General features: G+C 37.7%; 1 protein-coding gene across 1 annotated transcript in view; it reads right to left on the reverse strand.

Annotated features, from left to right (window-relative positions):
- KLHL1 (kelch like family member 1) overlaps window positions 1-25,615 on the reverse strand; it is a 190,880-nt gene that overhangs the window by 41,319 nt on the left and 123,946 nt on the right. The window contains exon 6 of the mRNA XM_063392204.1: window positions 6,424-6,610. Coding sequence (XP_063248274.1) covers window positions 6,424-6,610 — 187 coding nt within the window. The remainder of the gene's footprint in view (window positions 1-6,423; window positions 6,611-25,615) is intronic.

Here is a 25,615-nt window from a genome sequence, read left to right on the forward strand (position 1 = left end):
TTTTGCCTACTCATTCTACCTGCCTGCCTGCCTGCCACTTACTCTCGTATTCTAATTTTTGCAAGAAAACCCTCCATGATGACATTTCTATGCTATCTTGATTAATCCAAGAAGAGTATACTTCTCTGTGTTGTTGTTCCTATTTATATACACTATTATTTTCCTGTTGAGTCTTAGAGAAACAGAGTATTACATGAATCTTTTCTCATGAAAAAGGAAAACAGAGTTGGTAATTGGTACAATGCTAGCCTAAAGCTAATGGAATGTTACTTGCCTATTAATGCATTTTAGATTTAAGGTAAATTGTTTTCCATTTCCAATGTCTTCCATTGTTAGCTGGAGAATGTCTGGGAAAACACTGGATTATGCCAACACACATTTTTATGTTTAAAAAAAACCCTTTAAATGTGTCAATTTTTTGAAAAAAAAATGAATTCCAGAAATTTTAATAGAGAAATATCTTCCATGGAACTGAGTAAATACAAAATCATAGACTCATTTCAGTTGGAAAAGATTGCCAACCTTTAACCTAGCAATGCTGAGGCAACCACTAAACCATGTCTCTCTGTGCTGTATCTACGTATCTTTCAAATACCTCCAGGAATGGAGACTCAACCACTTCCCTAGGCAGTCTGTTCCAATGCTTGACAACCTTTCAGTGGAAAAGTTTTTCCTAGTATCCAGTCAAAGTTTCCCCTGGTGAAATTTGGAGTAATTTTCTCTCATTGTATTGCTTGTTACTAGGGAAAAGGCACCGACTGCCACCTTGCTACAGCCTTCTTTCAGGTGGTGGTACAGAGCGATAACATCTCTCCAGAGCCTCCTTTTCTGCAGCCTAAACAACCTCAGTACCCTTCACTGCTCCTTCATATCTGTCTCAGTAAAATTACTCACTTCTGATACTTGAAAATACTGCAGTTGTTTAGCTGAGATAGAACTGCCACTTAAATAGAGCAGACAAGACTTCAGAGAAAAACTGCAGGTATCTCAATAAAAAGTGGTGTACAGACAGATGCTTGGAATGTGAGAGGCACAATTTATTTTGGCTTATCGTCCTCCTGAGGTATTTTAAGGCTATGACTACATGATTCTTTAAGATAACAAATGTGCTCATGGAAACACAGGTGGAAACAAATTAGCACCAAAGGCAGAAGAAACTCAAACAGAGGAGTGGTAACGATATATATGTGATGTTATCAATAAAAAGAGTAGTATTGCAAGAAGGACCATCAAGTTCTCCCTTCTCAGTTCTTTTGTGAACATTTATGCAATGGGTAACAAGAGCATGTTTGTTTATGTTCCTGCTTGACAGAGGCTGCTCCTGGAGTCAGACCAGGGCTGGTATAAACACATACATAAGTATACTTACAAAGTATGCATAATTACATAAAACCTTTCAAAAAGCACATCAGGGAGACATATTCAGTAATAAATGCTTAGCACTTTTCTTTCTTTTAAAGGAAAATACCTTCTTAAGTAGATTTTGCTATTTGTGTATTATACAAATACAGGACTTTAAGCACCTAAGTTCTGAAAAATAATCACAGTTACTGTACATTATATATTTTGAATGAAAACGCAAGTGAGATGAAGATAAGATGTTTACTCAGGATAGATTCCTGCATCAAATGGATAGATAATGAATGCTGTCAAAAGCTTTATGTATGTGAAGACAAAGTGGTTAGCAGCAATTTTTACAAAATGCCACATAAAAATCTAACAATCTTGATGGATTTCACCTTTTTTTTTTTAACAAATTCCCACTAAACTAAAGAGGAAGGAGGCAGATTCAAGTCACAGACAACTCAGACACATATCTCAAGAAGCTAGAAGAATTACCTAAGAGGCAAATCATGATCTTTCCCTATTTTTGCCTTTTTTTTACAGTATTTACAATAGGTTTTTGAGTATTTCTTTCAGCATTAAAAAAATATGCCTATGAGAATGAAAAATATAAAATTTAAATAAATAAAATTTAAATGAAATCTCCTTTGAGAAGTGTCTTGCTAGAAACAAAATGAAAAAAAACAACAAACCAAAAAACACCCCCAAAACCCACAAAAAAAACCCTAACCCCTAAAAAACAAAGACATCTCCAAAATTCACTAGAACAAGAGTAACTTCATGTAGCTATACTAGATGACATTCCTGTGAAATAATTATATATATGTATATACATATAAGTAATAAACCACATTTGAGAAACTAAATTTGTAAAGAAAAAAGGATTATTGTAATGATTTAAAATACATTACAGAAAAGGAAAAATATACAAGATGGGTGTATAAGGAAGAATGAATGGAGGCCTCAATTTGATATTTTAAAAGGTTAATTTTTTTGTAATATATCTGGGGCAATAACAAAGATCTTTCTAAGTATTAATACAAAAATAGAAGAACTTTTATTGTTGCTTGATATAGACTAATGATGAACCTTACCTGTTTACTACCAGGGCACTTTTTGCAGCAGGCTTTATATCTAGTCATAATATCATTGAAAACCACACATTTAATATCAGTGTTTCAGTAAATTGACCATTCCATCACTTTTTAAAATGACCTGCCACATTTTTATAGAAGAATTTCTTGCTCATGCAACTTTGCATTTCCTTTTTCCTTTGTATTTACGTAAAGACTGAGATTCAGTAAACAGATAATTAGTCTAGATCTTTGAGGAACTAGTCTAGGACTATTCCAAAAGTAATATATATCAGCAGTTTTTGGATCATAGTTACTGTAACACTTTTGTTTTCTTTTTCTGCAATTTCTCCGTGTCCCTTATCATTCTAACTGCTACCTGGTGAGACAGGCTAGAACACGACAGGAGAAATTAATTAGCATTCTGACACCACTACAACACTGCTGGATTATTGACACCAATCTCCACTCGCTGCATATTTTCCTGCTCATAATTTTCCATAGCACCATCTAACACCATATACCTCATGTTCTACCACTTGACTTCTCCTCTATATTTGGGATTCCAGGATGGCTCCAGGAAGTCAGTGCTTAATCATTCCTAAAAATTGTTGTATGCCCACTTCTTGCAATTACTCATTTATTTCAGTCTACCATCCTCCTCAATATGTGGACTTCTGTATACTATTAGACAATTAAATACTGCTAATCCAAATTAGAGAAGTCAGTGTGATGATATTAATGGATAAAGTGAATGGAACGTTGTCAGCAGCACATACCCACAATCTATTAATGCATCCCATTCCATTAACACAGGCATACTGAGAAAATCTGTTTCTTATATGTGCATTTAAAATTAAATTCATAAATAAGCAAAGGTGTGTAGAAACAGAGATTTAAATTCTTTTAGCTTGTCTAGGAAATTAAAATTACCAGTTTATCTACCTTTGACACTTTCTATCCATTTAGTACTATGCTGCATTAATTTCTCCCATCAGGCAAAATTCCAGTTGCTGTTTGCTGGAGTTTAATAATCACTTCATTTTTATGGAAGGGAAGATAATTATAAAAGAGATTTCAAAACAAACTTAGCATGCTAGGCTACTTTTATGTGATGAACCATATAACCTTCAAATGCTTCCATAATATTTGCACTTAGCCTCTATTTTATATGCTAGTTAATAAATTTCTAATTTGTCTAGCTCATCCAATTATTTGCAACAGTTTTACATTTGGTAGCAAACATCAAGAAGCATTAAAAATACATCTTTGTGAATTGCAACCATCCATATTAGCCTTCCAGTGAAGAAAGCTGTGGGTGAAAAAATAAATTACTAATTACTGAGGACAGATAATACAGGATCAATATCATCTCCCAGCCCAGTCTTGCTTTATGAATTCAGTGACTCTTCAAAGCAGGAAAACAGCACTCAGGTCTCCTGAATGGACATGTGGAAACAAGACTCAAAGGGCATAAAAGCTAGTCAAGATCCAGCAGGATCACAGGAGGGATGAGCTGAACAGATGCAAGCTGAGATGGCACAGCTGCAGAGCCTGGGTTCTGGGAGTACATATTGCATCAGCTGTAACACAGGCTCCTGCTATGCAGATGCTCCTCTGCCACACCGAGCCCATTCTCAAAGCAGTTTTTATCTGCTGTAAATCCAAAAAGTCTTGGTAATTTTCAGTCAGAGACTGCATCAACAGAGGTCTGAACCTCTGTTGCTCTGTGTTTTCTCCTGCTGCTACAGAAATGAACTGCTTCTGTCTGACCTGAATCTGCAAAATAGGCTGTGTGTTGGTGTGGTAATGGTGCTATGCCTCATGCTGTCATCCTAAATATTTCTGTATTTTTTTTTTATTGGGGAACAGATATTAATAGTAAATGAGAACAAATACAGCTGCACCCAAATTGGGTTTATTATTGGGTCATTTCCTACCTGAATGCTTGTGTTTATTGTAATTTGTCCTAAGTAAGAGGAAATTTGTATTTTATCATCCAAAGACAATGTTCTGTGCACATCCATTCCTAACATTTAGCTACAGTAATGTTTATAAACGTTAAAAGGACAAAAATAATCTGCAGCTACTTGAAGAATATATATATGTATTGGTTCTTTCATCAAAAATTTCTTATTGTCATAGAATCATTGAACAGTTTGGGTTTGAAAGGACCTTCAAAAGATCATCTAGTTCTAACCCCTGAGTCCCAATATGGGATACCTTTCACTAGACCACATTGCTCAAAGCCTAATCCAGCCCGGCCTTGAACATTTCCAGGCATGGGACAAGTTCTCTGGGCAACATGTGCCAGTGTCCCGCTACCACCCCTACAACAAATTATTTCCTAATATCTGATCTAAACCTATGACCTCAGTTTAAAGTCATTGCCTCTTGTCCTATAACTACCTGCTCTTGTAAAAACTGTCTTCAGCTTCCTTGTTGGTCCCTTTAGGTATTGGAAGATGGATTATTATAATGGAGCCTTTTTTTACTCTGTGCTGAACAGTCCCAGCTTTCTCAGCCTGCTTTTGCAGGAGAGGTGCTCCAGCCCTCAGATCAACTCTGTGGTCCTCCTCTAGACTCGCTCCAGAAGCTCCATGTCATTATGGGATCCCAGAGATGGATGCAGTACTCCATGTGGGGCCTCAAGAAAGTGGGGTCAAAGGGCAGAATCACAGAGTCATAGAATCACAGAATATGCTGAGCTGGAAAGGACCCACAAGGATCATCAAGTCCAACTCCTGGCCCTGCACAGCACCATCCCCAAGAGTCGCACCATGTCCCTGAGAGCATTGTCCAAACATTGCTCAAACTCAGACTGTGCTGTGACCACTTCCCTGGGGATCCCTTCCAGTGCCCATTCACCCTCTGGGTGAAGAACCGTTTCCAGATATCTGATCTAAACTTCCCCTGACACAGTTTCATTCCATTAGCATGAAGTTGCCTTGACTTGTTTGTCATGCTTCTCTTGATGTTACCCATTTATTTTTCACACAGGCACAGACGTCATACATTCTAATCACTGGTATAACTTGATGGGAGAAACATGCCATGGCATTTTGCAAACAATATTGCCACAGCTATTTACAGTGAAACAACTGCAATAACAGCACATAGACAAAGAGTTGTGAAATACTCAAGATGTAATTCTATACTATATTTTTTAAAGTACAGTTTATTTTATATTAGAACTAGTGTTTCTGAAGGTTCGGTCTTAAGTTGAAATATGGACATGAAAATTTAAATGCTGTGGAATTGTTAGTGAATATAACCAAAAAAAAAAAAAAAAGCCTTTTTGAGTATATAAGCTTGTAATATAACCAGCTTTTATTTAAAATATTATGTTTCATTCCATTCAAGAAATAAGTGGATTAAACTTACCAGAAATGAAAGCACAACCTATCATCATAACTCTTATTCCAAACAAATAACAACAAAGTGCTTTAATAACATTTCCACTTCTTCCTACCCCACAGAAAAATGGGGGTAATTTTACTTTCCTTTATCTGTTGACAAACTAGGAATCTAATTGAAGGTAGTTATCTTCTTTCTCTAGAAGACTTAAAAATTCTGCATTGGAAAACCTAGGAATCACCTGTAATATTTTAGACAATTACTTAAGGAGAGAATACACTGCTTATCAAACTGCATTTTATCATAGGTTAAAAAAACTGATAGAAGTATTTGACTTATAAAGGAAAAACAAATTCTAGAAATCTATAACTAAGGTATATTACTATCATTCTAGTTTTTTTGGTAAATTTATTTATGAAAATAATAAGGATTTTGAAAAAAGAATGAACTCAAAACAGTTTCTTTTCTCTAATTGTATTATGCTTTTCCTTAATTATCAGTAGATTTTCATGGGGCCAAAATCTTGGCAACATTTCTTGACTGATTTAGGCATCCCCCCCACCAATCTTGGAACAGAAAGTTATTTCACCATTTTCTGATAATGAAAATGTGAAGTATAAATCAAAAAGCAACAAATATCCTATAATACCTTTGTTGTTATCCATTCCTCCAACAGCATAAAGTGTTCCAACTGTAGATTTTCTAGGTTTAGTTCTTGGACTTTGCATGAGAGTTCTTCTCTCTGGTAAAAGATGATATTTCATGGCTTCAAGAATAAGCTTCTGGCATTCTAGGTCATCCTTAAAAAGTGCATGGTTTTCCAGGTCAGCCAATATCTGTGAATGACAATAATGAATAAAAAATTCTAGAGATTTCTAGAAAAACAATACCATGCAATGAGAGACAAACACAAATGGATGTCTCAAGTATATTCCTTCATTCTAGAACACACAGTTTTGCAGGGCTATTTTTTCTTCAAACACAGAGAGAAAATAAATAGTTCATTGATTTTCAAAGGATTTTAAGGCCAGTGTTTCACCCGCCCTTAAGACTACAATCTTACTTATCTTTTACTGAAGGCTTTGAAGGAAACAAAATATTCTCATGTAGGCTGACTTATTTTTTATGGTTTCCAGCACCCAGAAGGAAAGAACGCAGAAGGCATCTCTTAGCAGGAACACCCCTTATTTTTAAAACCAAACAGAAAGTATGTCCCACCCTAAAGCCAACAGTGCTCAGTGCATACAAGTAAAAGAATATTCTATTATGTTTCCAAAGGAGAAGGGTGCAAGTTGCAAATGTTGTGTTTGATGCACTCATCTGTAGATATATACCCACCAGCTTTTCAGATGTTGTAAATTATCATGTAATTTTTCAAGATCCCATTGAATTACTCAATCTAGGTTAACCTCACAATTGACCTAGCTCTGAATAGGAGTTGAACTATGGAACTCCTGAGGTCTACTCCCACCTGAATGATTCTTTGATTCTGTGATCTCACTGATGTCAGGCCTGAAGAGTGCAACCTTCATGCAGATTTTGTGCCATATCTGCCAGACCCATGTAGGTATCTCAGATAACCTAAGGCATCCAAATTAGAGCAAGATTTAATTGCATATAACAGCACATCTATACATTGCGGTAAATTTCTAGATATCATAGAACGTCTGTCTGGGAGAAAAAATACTATTCAGAGAAGCAGCTAAAGGCCAAGAGGCAGGAGAATTTCATTCCTGGAGTCTGAGGATGTCTTCCCACAGACATATATATGCAAACATATGCAAATTGTTTTGCAGTTGCCTAATGACAGGAAGCTAGATTCCTTTTAAGAACTCTCAGCTATTTCATCTTGACTTCAATGGCTGCAGAAGAAGCTTGAATATCCTTTGTCAATCTGTCAGCCTTTGGCAGATAACACATTTTCTGTGACATCTAAAATATTAACAGCTGGCACATGTAGACAGTTGTTGTCTGCTTCTGATTTTAAGCATCAGTCATAAAATGAGTCTGTTGTTGAAAGAAAGACAATATGTCTTACAGCCCCAGTATCAACACAGGCTGGGGGATGAACAGATAAGACCAGTCCTGCCCAGAAGGTGCTGGTGGCTGAGAGGCTGGACATGAGCCAGCCATGGGCACTCCCAGCCCAGAGAGCCAAACGTGTCCTGGGCTGCATCCAGAGCCCCGTGGGCAGCAGGGCCAGGGAGGGGATTCTGCCTCTCTGCTCTGCCCTGCTGAGACCCCACCTGCAGGGCTGCATCCAGTCCTGGGGGCCCAGCACAGCAAGGACAGGGACCTGTTGGAGGGAGTCCAGAGGAGGGCCACAAAAATGATCAGAGGAATGGAACAGCTCTACTATGAGGAAAGACTGAGAGAACTGGGATTGTTCAGCCTGGACAAGAGAAGGCTTTGGAGTGACCTAATTACAGCCTTCCAGTATCTCAAGGGAATTTATACGGATAATGGGGCAAAGACTATTTTCAAGAGTATGCAATGATATGACTAGGGGGAATGGTTTAAATTTGAAAGAGAGTAGGTTTAAATTAGATATAAGAAGAAATTTTTTTACTATGAGGGTGGTGAGGCACTGGAACAGGTTGTTCAGAGAAATTATGGATGCTCCACCCTTGGAGGTGCTCAAGGCCAGGCTGAATGGGGCTTTGAGCTACCTGATATAGTGGAAGATGTACCTGCCTTTGGTAGGGAGGTTGGAACAAGATGATCTTCAAGGTTCCTGAATACCCAAACCACTCTGTGATTCTATGATTCTTTGATTCTGTGATTCTATGATAAAGGTTTCTGTGTATTTGTGTGTGCCTGTTGTGGTTATTATTCAATTAATATTACTAAATAAGAATATTTAAAGTATGCTTATAAACACAGGTGCTAGGGATATTTCATAACACTAGGCTAACTTTTACCTCATAATCTTAAGGCTTTTCATATATTCTTTTTTGTGATATATTTTTTCCTTTACAGTGTTCAGCACTCTGGTCAGTAGACTTGACAATCAAATATCTGAAGACAAATCATGTCCAGATTTTAGGCAAGAGGACTGCAAAATGATTTAACACACATTCAGGACTACAGAACTAAACAGGGTATTCTGTCAACATTAACTAAAAAGAATACAAGCACAAGAGAGCTAAGAAATATTACCAGTTTTCTCTGCACAAATTTGAGGTAATATTAAATTACACAGATTTTCTAATGCTTGATGGAATTAATTAAATTGATGACAAAGGTTTTTATGGCAAGCTTATTATATCAGTAAGGATCAAAGTCCAACAATATTGGCTACTCCTTCACCCAGAAATGCATAGACTCTTAAAGCAAATATTTATCTTCGAAATATTTCAACTGAGTTGCCAAGTGTTTCAAATAAAGCAGAAATAATCTGTGAACACTGTTCTGTCCCAAAATTCTGAGATGTAATTCACCAACCATAAATAAACGTTGAATCTCTTTTTCTTTCAAGTTACAAATTCACCTTAACAATTAATAGAAAATAGAAAAAATAACAGAAAAATATAAATTAAAATTTTAAAGTGGACAGAAACATTTGTTCATGTACCTTAAAAAAGCAAATTATTCATTCCTCCTATTAACTTTTTTTAGAAACTGGGCTAACTTGTGATAAACACTGTATTTCTGAATCTCCTAAGGCTAGAGGGTATGAATAACAAAAATATCAATTTAAGTTGAACCTACTATTTAGAAATCAGAAGCTATATAAAGCTGTCTCATGTTCTCTAAATTTCACTAATCTGCTTCAAAGTTTTTCTACTCCATAGCTATCTTTCCTGATTATGTCAAAACAATCAATATATTTTTATTAAATCAGGATGCACTTGATCAGGAAATTCAGTTAATAAGGATATTTCTCTGGAAACTGTATTATGTTCAGCTTGCTCTTCCATGTCTATGACATACTTCATTAAGAGAGAATTGTAGCTAATATTAAATGAATATTGCTGGGCTTTGTAATGTGGAAATTCACAGAGCTGTATCTTCTCAAAAGACTAGAATATAGTGCCATGCCAGCATAGTTAACTTTACCATTGCTAGAACTTCTCAGATTAGCAATAACTTGGGAATTTCTTGTCACCTTGTGTCATCATGTTTCTCATTTTTCCCAGTTAAAACCCCCCAAAGGTCCTTTCTCAGATGTACTTCCAAATGACTTTCAGCACTGTGCTGCAGAGAGCAGGCACATTTCAACCCAGTGAAGCACATTCAGTTTGGGATCTGGACTGTAAAGCACTCAAGTACTGCCAAAGGAAGGTCAAGCCTAATGAGAAGAAAGGAGTAGCTGGGTAGTGGTTCAGTGACCGACAGCGGGGCCGGTGCACCACAGGACTGCACCGACTGCCGCCTGCCCTGCCTTGCACCCTCAGCTCCCTCCTTTCTTTCTTCCTTGATGAGCAGCTCTGCATTTGTTGCTTCCTGACAGATGTCTCCCAGCCTGTCTGTTAGTGATTTGCAGCTGTAGTTGTGGGGATCTGAATACTTGATTTAAATGACCTTAAGGAAAGTTGCACATATTCTAATAAATGATCATCTGAGAGATGGAACTAGTCCCTTTCTATCCTGTGTCATCTAGGATGAAATTCAGCCACTACTAGGGAATAAGGGCCTATCACCTACCTGGAAAGCAAAAGACCACTTCTTTCCTTTACTCCACTCTTGGAAGAGACTACAAGGCAATGGAAGAAGCAAAGAGCTGCCCCACCAAAGATTTCATAGTGACCTTATACTTCTGAGGAGGCATTGAACACCCCCTTGTTATTTAGATAGAGCTTTCTATCTTGTGGAAAGTGCAAGGTGTGACAATATTCACTCAGTCAGTATGAACTAACCTCAGATTCCACCTTGATATGTGCCTCAGATAGAGTAATATCCAAAAGAGGAGATGATGAAACACCACTGGATTCCTACCACTAAAAAGAGAAAACATGGGTATTTCCTCCAGGACAGGTATCAAAACTATAAAAGTGAACAAAATGAGAAAGTACTCCCTGCATGCCAAAATTAAATACTAAGCACATGCAAAAGTTTTAATGTGCAATCCAAGAGACAGATATTTCCAAAAGAAGGACAGCATCATTCCAAATTATGCATTATATGGTCTATATCTGCCCATGAGTGTTTATTATGATTTAGAATCCTGAATAATCCTTAACAACATTTAATTATTCTGTACACCACTGATTAGGATTAAATTTCATACCCAAACACATTTATTTTTTCACAGGCAGAAAGCAACTTCCAGTTCTCTAAAAATTATCCTAGTATCTAGATCCATTCACCCTCTGAAAAGCCCTAAAGAGTTCTATGCCCTTAGAAACTTACTCGCCAATGTCATACAGAACAAAGGATTAGAATTATCTTAATAGTATTAATAATTATAACAGAGGAACAAAAAGTTGAAAGTCCTTTAAATATATTGTGAATAAATGAAATGTGGATTTTCATGGCACATTTCATTTAAAAAAAGACCAAAAGTCTCTTCCTTGATCCAAAATATATCCCAAGTCACTTGACAACCTTGAGTCAGAGAATCACATTACCATATGAAACAAAAAATCTGAAGAATTAATGACCTGAAGTTTGCATTTTGAATGTTTTTCAAGAGAGAAGTTTGATTAGCCATCATTGTCCTTTTATGAGTCTTCTTCCATGTACAGATTTGTTACAGCTGGTTATTGTTGATGGTCACAGTAATGCTGCTACCAGGAAAGAATAGATTTCTGAAATGTAAGGTCATGATTGTTCTTTGTACAGATTTAAATGAAAAGCAAATAAAGGGTTTATATGAGTTTCTGGAAAGAATAAATATACTGCTTTGAAACTTTCTACAAAAATAGTTCTCAGTATGCTTTCAGTCTTACCATGCTAAAGCTGCTCTAGGTGTTAGGAAATGCTGTATTTCTATGGACAAGGCTCCAATTAGAAGAATTTTTTATCTGTCCAAAGCTGGCAGGGGCCATGATTCCTACATCAAAATATTGCCATAAAATACAAGTATATCTATTGATTAATGTGGCTAAAGGCAAAAATTGTTTGAAATTTTTTATTTTCCGACTATAAGAGAATCAAAGAAAATGCCCGTAATATTATTGCAACTGCAAATTTCAACTTAATTAATTGTTTTTCTGATTAAAATTTTATATAAATATACCCATTTTAGAGAAATGTCAGGCTATTTATGTTTCACTGCAAATATGAAAGAAAAAAAAGAAGTCCCCCAAGAAGTGTTACTTCTTATTTTACAGAAGGAATAAACTCTGAGCTAATTCTGTTGGATAGCACTTCTCTTGGTAAAATGACTATTGTTTAATGTATTTAAACTTCTTTGTTAAAAACCTTTGAACCTACAGGACAGGCATAATAGTGATCTAAGTAATTTAATTTTTTTAGGTTGTTTCATCATGAGACACTGGAAGAGATCTCCTTGTTTCTGCCATTTCAGTTGAAAAATTACAGCACATTTTCTTACCAGTTTGCTGGTCTTGGCTGGGATAGGGTTATAATTTCTTCATAGCTGGTATGGGGCTGTGTTTTGGATTTGTGCTGAAAACATTGCTGATAACACAGGCATGTTTTTGCTGTTGCTGGGCAGTGCTAATCCAGGATGAAGGCCTTTTCTGCCTCTCAACCCACACCACACACAAGAAATTGAGAGGTGACACAGCTCAGACAGCTGACTCCAACTGAGCACAGGATATTCCAGATTTTACAGTGCTTCATGCTCAGCATGAAACTTTACGTGAAGACGGAAGAATGACGGGACATTGGGAGTGACAGTGTCTGTCTTTCCAAATCACTGTTGCATGTAATGGCAGCCTGCTTTCCTGGAGATGGCTGAACACCTGCTTGGTGTAAAATTCCATGCACTGCTCATGCACATGGCTTTTGCTTCACCTATTAAGCTGTCTTTATCTCAAACCATGAGTTTACTCCTTTTTACTCCTCTGATTTTCTTCCCCATCCCACCACGGGTGGGGTGAGCAAACAGCTGTGTGAGGCTGAGCTGGGGTTAAACCACACCACCAGCTTTTCCAATCTTAAACATCCATACTGCATATTGCATCCAAACTACATACTTTTTGTGTGAAGCTGGTCACATGCTTGTGAAAGTGGATGAAATGATATCAGAATCCAAAATTATCCAATACTATGGATTAGTTCTAAATTACCTTTCTTCCATTTCTCAAGGAAAAAAATGAAAGATAATTATGAAATTAATCACATGTACTGGGGTATAGAATTAAAGTATGATTTGCTTCTTTCAATATCACTTTAATTTTTGTTATTTCAATATTAAGTAAATATTCTGCTTAACATTTATTCTTGAAAAGAACAGACTTTAGTAAATGATCATTATAGTTTTCCTGAAAATGCAAGGTATTAATTTACATGCTTACATTAGACATTTAAGTGGTGTCCAGTATTAATATTATTAACTATTAAGAAAAAATAAAGTTAAAAAAAAAAAAGTAAAGAAAAGTAAAATCAGCAAGATATTTAAGATATTTCACTCATTAGTAATATTTTCAAATAAGGAAAATATACAGTAAATCTTATTTTTATACATACTAAATTAAGTATTCATCCTAAGAGAACAGGAATGAGAAGAGCAGCATGTTTGCACTGTTTATGTGAGAAAATATTTGAGACTATTTATTAAGCATACATTATTACAATATTTAAGAGAGAAAACAAGAATAAATTTTAAATCCTTTAAAATTCTGACTAAAATTTTGAACAGCCATCATAAAAAGACATCAGAAATTATGGATTAATTTAAAAATTAGGACAGTTCTGTACACAAAAAACCCTTGGTTTTTCACAACAGAAGGTACACCATCAAGAGTCGTAAAATTGTGAATTTACTGCAAATATATTTATCACTTGAATCTTTTTTTAAAATTACTCTATCTTGAAAGTAAAATGCACTGCAGTCATAAAATTATTTTCTTTTCAATTTTTGCACTCTGAGGTACTATCAATAGTGTCACTTATTATACAGATCCTGATTTGCAAGTGGATTTTATATAAAGAAAATGAAAACACTTAAACATTCACTTTAGGTTTTAAATTATGAAAAAACTATAAGCTGTTAACTTTTTTGGGGACTTCTAAACATAGAGAACACAAGGTCTCATACTGATCCTGTATGTAGCTGAAGTTTCAACCACATTCCTAAATCCCATTTTATCCATATGAACCTTTCCAATATTACTAAAAGATCTTTTTGTTTTGCTAGGAATTGAAGGCATTGAGCTAATCCAACATAACCATCTGCTTTACTCACTTGACATGTAATCAGGAACCTCATATTAAATTTTTTTAAAGTCTATTTTTTAATTTGTATTTGAGGTTTGGCTAGCTTTTAAAACAATCATTTCAATATTTTGTCTTAGAAATAAAATAATGAAAAATATCTGCTATTAATAATGCCTCAAATTTAGCATGTCTTCTTTTGTTTTCTACCACCTTTTTTCAGCTCATTGAGCATTCTGGATCTGTTTTAAATTCTTTTTTTCTTATTCATGTTTAATTAATGATTTCAGTAAAGTTTTTTTTTATCTCAGAGATTTCCAGGCATTTTTCTGTAGTAAGACAAATATTCAGTATATGAAATTCAATATTTGTGTTGCTTATGGACTAAATTATTCATGTTAGTCAAGCCAGCTGCTCAACAAACTCAGGAAGAAAGACTATACTAAATCCCTCAGATTTCTGTATTCTCAGACAAAGATTATTTTCTCCTCAGCAGTAAAATGCATCAGACTTAAGGATCTTTAAGAAACTCTAGATCAGTTCTTCCTTGAAACATACAGCTTATCATTTCTATTATAAATAATCTACATCAGGATTTACTGCTTAGACACCCCAGACTTTCATTAGTCCGACTTCAAGTCTGTGATCCCTGTATGCATGCAGGTGATAATATAACACAAAAAGATCAGTCACATAGCAGTAAGAGTGATTAGTCTCAGACTGTACTTTTGGAAAAAAACTCTAATTGTGTTTTTTGTCTGAAATCCGAATTCTGACTTCTACTAAGCTTGCCTTTTTCAGGACCATAGTCACTGGCAGAGGAAATGTATTCAGTGTTTAACTGATTTGTATTTGTTTTCCCAAACACATTATTTCATATTTAGAAGAAATTTTAAACTGGCTTTCTACTCTTCAGTTATAACCAAGTCCTCCTTATTCCTTCCCCACATCATAGTACAAAATCCAAATCAAAAAAATGAATATAACATAGTTGAAGTTTGTTTTCCTTATCATTTGATTACCCTAAAGATTTTGTTAGAGAAACAATCAACCATGTACACACACATGCCCTGAGAGTGTACATTTGATATAAAGAAACGGACTTTTTCCCCCTCTTCCTCTCAAATAAACTAAGTAATGGCATTGGAAAACCATTGGTAGCATCTGTGGCAAGTAATTAAACCGTGGTACTGAAATCACTTTCACAACATTAACTCTTCTCCAAAGCTTATGATTTAACAAACGCTTTTTTGGCACACATACTGACTTTTGTTGAACTCCTTGTACAACCAGGTCTGTCTTTGAAACTGGTACTAATTTGACCAACTCACTTAACAACCAGGTGTATTATTGATTCAAAGGTTGTTCAGTTTAGCAACAGAGAAATTGTTTTAAACCCTCCCACACCAGCTTCTGCCTCCAATGACATCTTTTTACAACAATTTTATCAGTCTATGTATTTTGCAGAGAGGCTGAAATAAGGAGGGAAAAATCTAAGATGCAAGTTTAGTACACAATTCTACTGATGCACAGATCTACATTTTACTTCATCATGGTAGCCTCACTCTCCCGAAAATGAAGAAAAATATCTTTATGTCAAGATAAATTGCTTTTTAAAGGAAATATTAAGTTTCTAGATAAAGTTAGGTAAGATCAATGTCTTGCAGAGTACCTTGTACTTTTTCTTCTCTACTCCTTGAGGAAAAAACCTGTTCATAATTCTGAGACCTGTGTATATTTTGCCATAGTATTAAAATACTACATAAAAAATAAGATGTCAAATTGCATTCAAAAGGTCAAATTTCATTCAAAAGGAAGTGAAACAAAAAATTAATGAAACCCCAATCACATTAAAAAATGAGAAAATATTAAAAATACCCCAATGCTAGAAGCAACAAAAAGGTTGGCCTTTGACAAAATGTTGGCTGGTCTTTTTTTGTTTGAAAACAGATGTCTTTATATGTAGTACTTCTGAACTGAATTCTCTCTCTCTTTTTTTTTTTTTTCTTCTGAAAGTGATAAATAGGAGACTATGTAAAAACACAACAGATGCTAACAAATGGAATACAAACATTATTCAGTCAATAACAACTAACAGCCCATATTTGGAAATTACTAGCTTTTTATTTTTTTTATGGCAGTTACCTTTTAACTTTTAGCTGTAGCCTACCAAAACTGATGTAATTTTCATAAAACTCCTATATAAGAATAAGTACAAAGAAGTAGAACATAAAAGAAGCATTTTTTCCCATAAATAATGTTCTCCTGATTCAAATACGACCTTCAGTCTTAGAAGCAGGCAAAAAAGATAGATAAGAAAACATCACAGACAGGGCACTGTATTTAAGCATCTTTTCCAGATAGTGTATTTCATGTTTAAATGTTAGAAATGTTGAATATGAAGAAATCTTTTATGACATACACAACCTCTGAAATGTTAATGACTCAACTAAAACTAGAAAAGAAAATGTGTCTTATTTTGTGCTTGTCCATTATGCTGAATCAATCTAAGGAACAAGGAAGAATGCAAAAAACAGCACTAGACTACAAATAATAGGGACTTAACATTACAGAGGGTAAGTGCAACCCATTTCTTAGCCCTCCCTTTTCCCTTCCTTCTTTACTTAATAGTGACAGATTTCAATGACATCGACAGCAATAATGGTTTTTTGCTTTAAAAACTACGTGTAAACAATTGCTGAAAGCAGTGACTGATCTTTGTCCTAACTATGTTCAATAAGTTATGTTTGCACGACCTCTGGAGGCATGATATATGGAACATCAACAACTAGCAGCAAAACTTGTCTCAGTTCATGAGCCTTTCATAGTACTTCCTCTCCCCTGTCCACGTGTGGAGGGGATGGTAGAGCGGCATCCCATCAGGGGCAACCTACAGCAATATGATTGGCAATCTGACAGTCAGTAAGAGACAAAAAGATATAAACCTGCAAAAAAATGATTGCAGATCATATGACCTTGTAAAAACATAAGCAACAGGCAAAATTTGTCTTCTCAAAACTGCATTTTATGTCAATGTGTGGTGGCTTTGCCACGAAGTGACTTTTCTAGCAAGTTATAGCAAACCCCAATCAGTAACTAAGACTGAATATTGATATCTGGCTAAACCAGTAGAAAGTGGACACACCTCTGGGAATACACATGTTAAAACCAGAGAATACTGGGAAATGTTCCTTTTTTCTTCCTGCCTTGGGAGAGGTAATGTGGTCCTAGCTCCCTCCTTGCTGCGGGGGCAGGAGGGCCAGGCCAGGCGGGTCCTGCCCAAACCAGGCCTTTCCCGGGAAGCCTGCCGGGCCAGGTGACTCCCGGTCAGAGGAAGGGGAGGAGAGTATGCCCCCGGTTTCTAAGACCTTACCGCTAAAGCAGCACCCCCATCTCAGCCTGGGAGGCCTAACCAGGATGGGCAGCCTCTCCTGGGAGCCAGGCCCCTTCCCTTCCTCTCCACAGCGTGGGTTTCTGAAGAATCCTCCACCACAGACAGCTCTGGACACCTCTACCAAGACCCTTTGCAGAGGAAGAGCTGGGGGAAAGGCCCAGCCACATGAGAGATCCTGGCTCTAGCCCCAGCATGGCCTGAATTTCCCACCTTCAGCCATTTCCCAGGAAAGAACAATCATGCCCTCTGTAGACATGGGAGAATGTTAACTCTTTTCTTGACAGATGAAACTTGCAAAATATTAAATCCTCTCTCTTGAGTGAGAGAACAGCCAGAGTGAAATGTGGAAGGACACACCAGTGAAGGAAGTCAGTGAAGAGAGAGTAAAAGTCCTAGGTTGGAAGGAGGATGGAGGAGTTGCCTATTTTGGGCTGGTCTTCTCTTGTGAGGCCATGGAGAATGGACTAAAACATCCCTTTAAACCGCGGAAAAATATGCATTGGGGAGATGAGAGTATTTAAATTGTAGAGATATGCAAAGGCATTTGTGAGGAACTAAGTAAATATTGAAGTAGTTGTGGTCTCATGAGAAGCTTCAACAGAGAGAGGTGAGATGAAGATGAGGATCTGCCCCTAGAAAGAGAAAAGTTCTCTGTTCCTTGAGATGAAAAAATCCTTTGCTTTTGGAGCTGTTCATCTTTAAAATGATACCCCATGAGTATTCATGAACCCACGGCCCATACGCAGTTACGGGAAAAGCTGCCAAATGGGAGGGACTTCACGGTTTGCGGAATTTCCGGGCGGCTCTGGATTCGTGACATGGGAGCCACCAAAGAACTGCTTTTTGTGGCAATGTCTCCATGGGATTTCTAAGAGAGACTTCTCTCCCTAACAACTAATGAAAGACTATTTTATAGTGGTGAAACTGACTGAAAATCTCCAGACCAGTAGGTAGGAACCAATCTTAAAAGCCTAGAACTCTACTCAGGTGTGAGTTTTTACAAATGCACTTGTTTAGTGACACTGGAAACAGAGAACTGAGAAAGCTTCTCATTTCGTATTATCAATCACACTGCTCTCAAAGGCAATTTTAAAGATTGAGTGACATAGAATGATACCCTCCACTTTTGCTAAGCAAAGGAACCTTCAGTTGTTTCCTCTAGTTCAATATATGTTGAAAAGGTCAGAACTTAATGAACCTGTCTGACAACTGCCTGGTTAATTGGGTTTTTTTAGTAGTACAAAGAAATTCTTTGCCAAATGCCAGCTGAGTTGTGGAAGGAATTTACAAGTTCACATAATCATGTCAGTTATCTAGGCTCAGATTTAAAGGGTTTCAACTCAATAATTACATGCAAATTCATATACATTTGTAAGATCATGTACAGTCGGATGTAATGTGTGAATTCTAAGGGCATTTGGAGGCTCAGGGCTTCCTACATTTTACCTACAGCATCTCTGTATAAATAAGAAAACTCATATGGATCTGTTCACTTTCTCTCCAGTGGCTTACATGGTATTTAAGTACTTCATTTTATACGGACTGCATTGTTTCTGCTCCTGGGCAAGAAATCTAATTTAGATGCCTATAACAGATCCACTGGATCTGAGCCACAGTGTATTTAATACTCAAAGACTATGCATTATCCTACTGATGTGATTTGCAAGCCTCTGAAAGTGATATTATTAAAAGTGTTACAGAGGAAAAGACAGTAATATCTCTGCTTTATGCTATTTTTTAACTTTCCTAGTTAAGCCAGCAATCTACTGTTATAAGCAGATCCAAATAACAGCCTTTATAAAAACAGCACACTGGTGGAATACAAGTTAGCTTTAACTTAAGCATTTCTATAAGGAAATATTTGTGCTCTTTTTATCATGCACATCTTTGCTTAAAAACACTAAACATCCTCATCTTTACTGTCATGGTATCCTAGGCACTCAGTATCGTATTAAATTCTCTTGCTTGTAAATTCCTTCAGCAGCCCAGGTATCATTAGCAACTTCTCACACTCTTAAAAAACACCATAAAAATAACGTTTTGCTCAACAGAAGCTCCATACATTCTTGGCTCATGCTGTAGCATCAGCATTAACAGATACATTACAATGTGCACTGACAAATAGCAGAAACCAGCTTTTCATCTTAGTAAATGTCATTACATCATTAATAATCAAATAGGCAGAGGCTCAACTATGCTGCTGCATTGCACTGAATGTTTCACAGTACAGCTTGAGTCAGGGAATAGGAGATACAAACATAGAATAAATTATAGTGTTTTGGGGAAGGTGGAGACAAAGATAAGGAGAATTCAGTGACATGGATACAATCTCTTCTACGCCATTTACCTACATGGCCAGAAATTAATGTTTCATGGCCAGAAGTTAAAGCTTCAGCTGCAGACAAGGTTAGACTTTTTTCTATATACAATTAGTGAGGATTTAGTGAGGATTTAACTGTTTTGCTCCCTGACAGGTGGGAATGGCAATCACTATATCACATGTCATCAGGGAATTAGGTGAGAACACCTTCAACTGTTCTAATCATACTTTAATGGATGTATCTTTCCAAAACTATAGGTTTTCACTTCTAAGAAAGGAATTCCTAACTACCTTCTACTATAAAAGAATTAAATAAATTCATATGTATACTTGTATGTCCATGCATACGTGTATATGTAATGTACATTCATGCATTAATTGATGCTGTGGACCACACAGCCAGAGAGCAGCTTGGCAGAACAGGAACCAGCACTGTGCCCTTGCCTCAAAGAAGGCAGGTGATATCTGGAGCTGCATTAGAGAAAGTATTGTCAGTAAGTCAAGAAGAGTGATTCTTCCCCTAGTTTCAGCACTAGTGCGGTCAAACCAGGAGAGCTGTGTCCAATTCTAGACTCCTCAGAACAAGAGAGACATGAACACACTGTAGAGAATTCAATGGAGGCTCACAAAAATGATGAAGGGACTGGAGCACCTCTCCTGTGAGGGAAGGCTGAGAGAGGTGGGTCAGCTTATCTCAGAAAAGAGGAGCCTCTGGGAAATCTTACTAATGTTCATAAATACCTGAGCAGAAGGTGCATAAAGGAGAGATCCAGGCTCTTTTCAGTGATGCCCAGAGGATCAGAGTCAATGGGCACAAAGTGAAACACTGAAAGTTCAGAGGAGGTTTCCTCTGAACATCAGGAAACACTTTTATACTGTTAGGGTGACTAAGCACTGGGAGATTCCTTGGAATTACTTAAAAAGTTTAAGTAATTACACAGTCCTGTGCAAATGGCTCCAGGTTATCTCTGCTTGAGCAGAAGTGTTGGACCAGAGGTTATTCAGAGGTCCCTCCCAACCTCAAGCATTCAGTCATTTTGATTCTGGGATTATGTATATGTTTATTATATCATGCAAAAATAAGACATACGCACACACCCTCCCATATATATAAACTATGGGTACTGTTTCTGTATTGTTTTACATGTAATAATTTTGTTGGGATTTTTTAACATTAAAAGGATTTTATTTAAAATGCATTCAAAATTTGAAAATTGAGGACAACAGTGGCACCATTCAGCCACAAAAGTAGTTTCTTATACTTTTTGAACAACTGAAAAAAGGTCCTCTTAAATACAGTTTTTGCTTGTTTCTCAACTTGTTAATTTACTCTCTGTAAAGAATGCTATCAAAAGTCACAGGGAAAATATTTGATAAATTTGTAAATCAACAATTCAAATAAATAACCTAAAACCTTCAGCATTAACAGGGTTTAAGGATGCCACCAAATTTTTACTCTTCCCCAAATCCCTTAAGAATGAAAATGTACATAAATTATGTTTTCTGTATGGATCAACATAAAATATCTGGAACACCTATTGAAGGGTGTTCTTATTATTATACTATTTATTATACAATATTGCCTATAACCTATATTATTAGTTATTATAATGTGAAATAAGTTTTTATGTTGGCCAAACGACCAGTCTTTCTTTTTTGACTTGAATGAAGAAATAGGAATCATTTTAGTTTAGAAGATGGTTCCAGGCAAATCAAAAAAGCAAAAAAGTTTCTTTGGCAACATCGCAGATTCTATTATTTAATTTTCAGCTTCATGATAGTTCCCTTTTAATACAGTTATACTGGCTTGCCTTCTCCTAAATTTACCAACTGGATTATGAATTACATTGTTTGATACTGTACTTTTTTCTTTTTCAAAGGTCCAATGATTAGTTGCTAATTTTGACCTGGCTTCTTTCCAGAGAGCTCTTCAGTTAATTTTCAGTGCAATGAAAATGACAGAGGGTTTTATCTGATACATATTTAAGTATAAACCACAGCAGGAAAAAAAAAATACCCTTTTGGTAATAAAAAGTAAATATTCACTCTCAGTTCTCAATAATTTTTTGCTTAAATTCTGTTATATCTTAATTTTAATTTTGAAAAAGACCTTGGTTTTTTAGCATTACAGTTGATACATCTATGTACATCTATGCTACAGACCAGCACCAGTGTATAAGACTTCATTTCCAGATTAAATAGAACAGAAAGTTCAAAAGAATTGCCAGTATATCACTATAAAACATTTCTTTCTAAATTTCCTTATAAAAAGTTTCAAACCCTTTTTCTTTTCATGCACCCAATTCCCTAGTCACCTACCTCCTTGCTATATAAATGCAGCTCAGCAATAGCCAAAACATGTGTTACCAGCACTGTTTAAGAGACTGAAATGGTTAATGGCTTAAACATTGCTAAAATCATCAGAGGACTTTTACCCACTGTGGAAAACCACAAAGATCCAGCTGTTCATCTGCAGCCATTAATACCCACATCTCGCAAAATATGCCTACTAATTTGGACTGTGAGGGGAACATGAGATAAGATAAAGGGGGCACTCCAGAAGTGGCACTGGAAGAGAGACTGGAATTTTGGTGGCTCAAACAATGAGAGACAAGCTGCCATGTGCAAAGTAACCTCCAGGTGCAGTGGGAGAGCACACCTGATACCTCAGGCTACAGCTGGCTTTGAACCAGATAAGGACAGAGGCAAATCCTGCCAGGCAAAGTACCGATTCTTTGTCCTTACTCAAGTGACTCAGCTGTGGTAACTCCCCTTCCAGGAAGTACCAGGACATTCACAGTTAGCCTGAAGGTATCAGTCTCTGCTGATGGGCCATAATGGCTCTTAAGGGACTCAAATTCATTAATGTAATAGGCAGCTGTATCTTAGAAGGTATCAAAGACTCCCAAAGTGTCCCATGATCCACATTACATCATCCAGCTGAAATTTCTTACTCCAAGGGAGGTACCTGGGCTTTCCTGTCTGAGCGAATATAAACCAAGTAGCTTTTGTGTGCTGTGGATTTCACTGGGATTTCCTCTATTAACAGGTGATCCAGTCTTGTGGGAAATATGGTTATTTAATTCATGTTTTATAAATAATTATAGATTGGGAACTGTGATATATATTGTATGAATTTCTGTAAAGCACCTCCCTGATCTTCCGGGTTCCAAAAATGGAAGGTGAGAACGACTTGCCCCTGCCTACGTGCAGCTCAACTCATTGGGACTCGCAACAGGTCAAACGCTACGTGCCAGCAAAGACGTGCCAGCGAGGACTTACACCGGTCATCACACACCTCTACGACAGTTACTCAAAGCAAGGACTAACTCTGGACATTAGCATTTGAATGTGCCCGGGGACCCTTTCGGGAATTAATGTAAATAAAGTTAATGGTCGATGATTAGAGAAACAATGGGAGGAAAGTTGCCGAGGGGGAAACTAAGTGTATTTAAGTTGGGTCTTTAGGTGGGCAAGTTTGTGAACCCAGCTAGAGACAAGGCTGCCAGGTCCTGTGTCTCTGGGGTCACCCTTGGCTCTACTTTTCCCGGGAGAACTTCGGTCAAGTAAGTTTGCTGTTCGTGGGGTTCGTATTGTTTTGTTTTTATTGTTTGAAATTGTTATAATTTGATTCTAAATTTTGTGATTTGGATGTTAATAAACCAAACTATTGAATTTGGCAATAAATTTGTCCTGGCGTTTATAACAATTTTGACGCCCAACAGCGGGGCCAGTTTTGAATATTCTACGGATCCCTGCTTCTGACCGGGGGGCGCCCCGCCGTAAAAAGCGGCCTGGCAGAGCGGGTAAGTCCGGAAGAACGAACTGGCTTTACGAACCCAGAACCCACAACAGCAAAGGGATTAGGCATTAGGACAAGCTAGCTTGGGGGGGCTCGGGAACTCAGCAGGGGTTTTCCCCTGGAACCGCGGTATTGTTTCACTCGTAAAAATCTAAGTGCACGAAGAATCCACGCAGGAAAAGGACCGTAAGTATAGCGTGGTTGAGTGGGGGTGACCAAGTGCTTGAGAACGTGTATGTGTGTGTGAGTGTGTGTGTGAATGAGACGTGATTTATCACGAAGCGAGAGCGGACCTTAAGGTCGCGTTTCCGCTGCTCCCGCGAGGGACACGGCCGACCGACGGGGAAGCGATTGGAACGTGTGATATTTCGCTTCGTGTGTGAGTGCTACCCGACGGGGTGGGGGAGGTCACCAGGGGTCCTGAAGGAAAGAGGACGTCCCTTTTTGAGTTCGGGGACGAGTAAGCCTTCTTGACCGCGACCAGGGGGGTCGCTTAATTTTTTCGGTGGCGGTTACAGAGCCCCGCCGTTAACCGAACATCCACGGAACGGTCATCCGCTGGATCATTAAGTTAACGGCACCGAGTTCGGAAACTCGGGATTTAATTTTTGGTATCCCATAACTTCTGTGCCACGGGGAGTATGGGATCAGATCTCAGCAGAGATCGGGAGGATTCTTTAAGGGAAACCTCAGCGAGGGCTGATCTTGAAATTCCTCGGAAAAGTCCATTAGGAAAGTTGTTGCAAGGTTGGCAAGAATGCCCAATTAGGAGAGGAGCATCTAAAGATCGGATGATTTATTTGTGTATGAATGTTTGGGGAGGAAAGGAGATAGGACCTAATATTATATGGCCTGTGTTTGGTACTTTTGACGAATGGGCGTGGGAAGCTCTGTGGGAACATGTAGCGAAGAAGAAAAGGAGAGAATTTGAGGAATTGGCATATGTTCTGTTATGGTATGAGGTACGAGTAAAGCTGTGTTCTGAGGAAAGGGAAACACGGAATGAACTGGACTACGGGATAAACTTCTCTCACGGCTCGGTGGCCCCCGTCCTGCCAGCCCCTACCCCTACCACTTCCTCCTCCCCGGCCTTCTCAGGGGCAGAGTTAACACTGCCATCCGAGACCCATGCGGAGCCCCGAGCTCAGCGGCCACTCCAGAAACCTCCCTCCTGTTCAAGGAGATTCCCGAGAGGGAATCCTGCCCCCGTTTCTGGTCCTGACCCCGCACCTCGGCCACCGACGCTAAAATATGGAGAAAAAGAGAAGAAGGGTAAGGAAAACGAAGGGTGGAAGAATAAACCAGACAGGTATATACCAGTTAGAGCCCTGGCTAAAACCAGGACCCCCGAAGGAGATCTTGAAGAGCCCGGGAGGGATTCGGGGTGGGACAGTTGGTGTGAGAGCAAGAATGGCCCGGGAGGAAAAATGGGGGAAAAGAAGCATTCCCGTAAGAAATTTGACAGTAGAGCAAAACAGAAATTACCAAAGGTGAATTGGAATGCATTAGAGAATAACTAGTGGTGTTGGGAAGCGTGCAAATTAGAAATGCGAAAATTCACGTGAGTCTGCAAAAGGAGAAAAAGATAGAAAAGGGATTAAAAGGAATCTTGCCTACTCTTTTCCTTGGTGGTGGTAGATCTTTTACTTCAGGCTGAATACATTTTGGAGACTCCCTAGAGTTGTGTATTTTGCTTTAAGAGTTTTTTTTCTCCTGGACGAGATCGGCGGAGTTGTTTTTTTTCTTTTTCTTTTCACTAACGTGGGAATGGAACGAAACCCGCCCCTTCCCGCAAGCGGCAGGGCGAGTCAGTCCATGGTTGCCGGGAGACGAAGGAAAGCGGCAGTTTTAAAGTGATTAGACAAGGCTGCCCGGGGCAGAAAACCGCCCTGTAAGGCGAAATAAGAAGCAAAAATAGATAAAAGTATTGAGAGAAGAGACCAAGAATGGGAGCTATACTTATGCGTAGGAAATACCTAGGTGTTTGTTCTTGAAAAGCTGAAAATATATCTTCCTTTTAGTTGTCTGTCTACTGTATG

Source organism: Prinia subflava, chromosome 3, assembly GCF_021018805.1.
Source record: "Prinia subflava isolate CZ2003 ecotype Zambia chromosome 3, Cam_Psub_1.2, whole genome shotgun sequence".
NCBI lineage: Eukaryota > Metazoa > Chordata > Aves > Passeriformes > Cisticolidae > Prinia > Prinia subflava.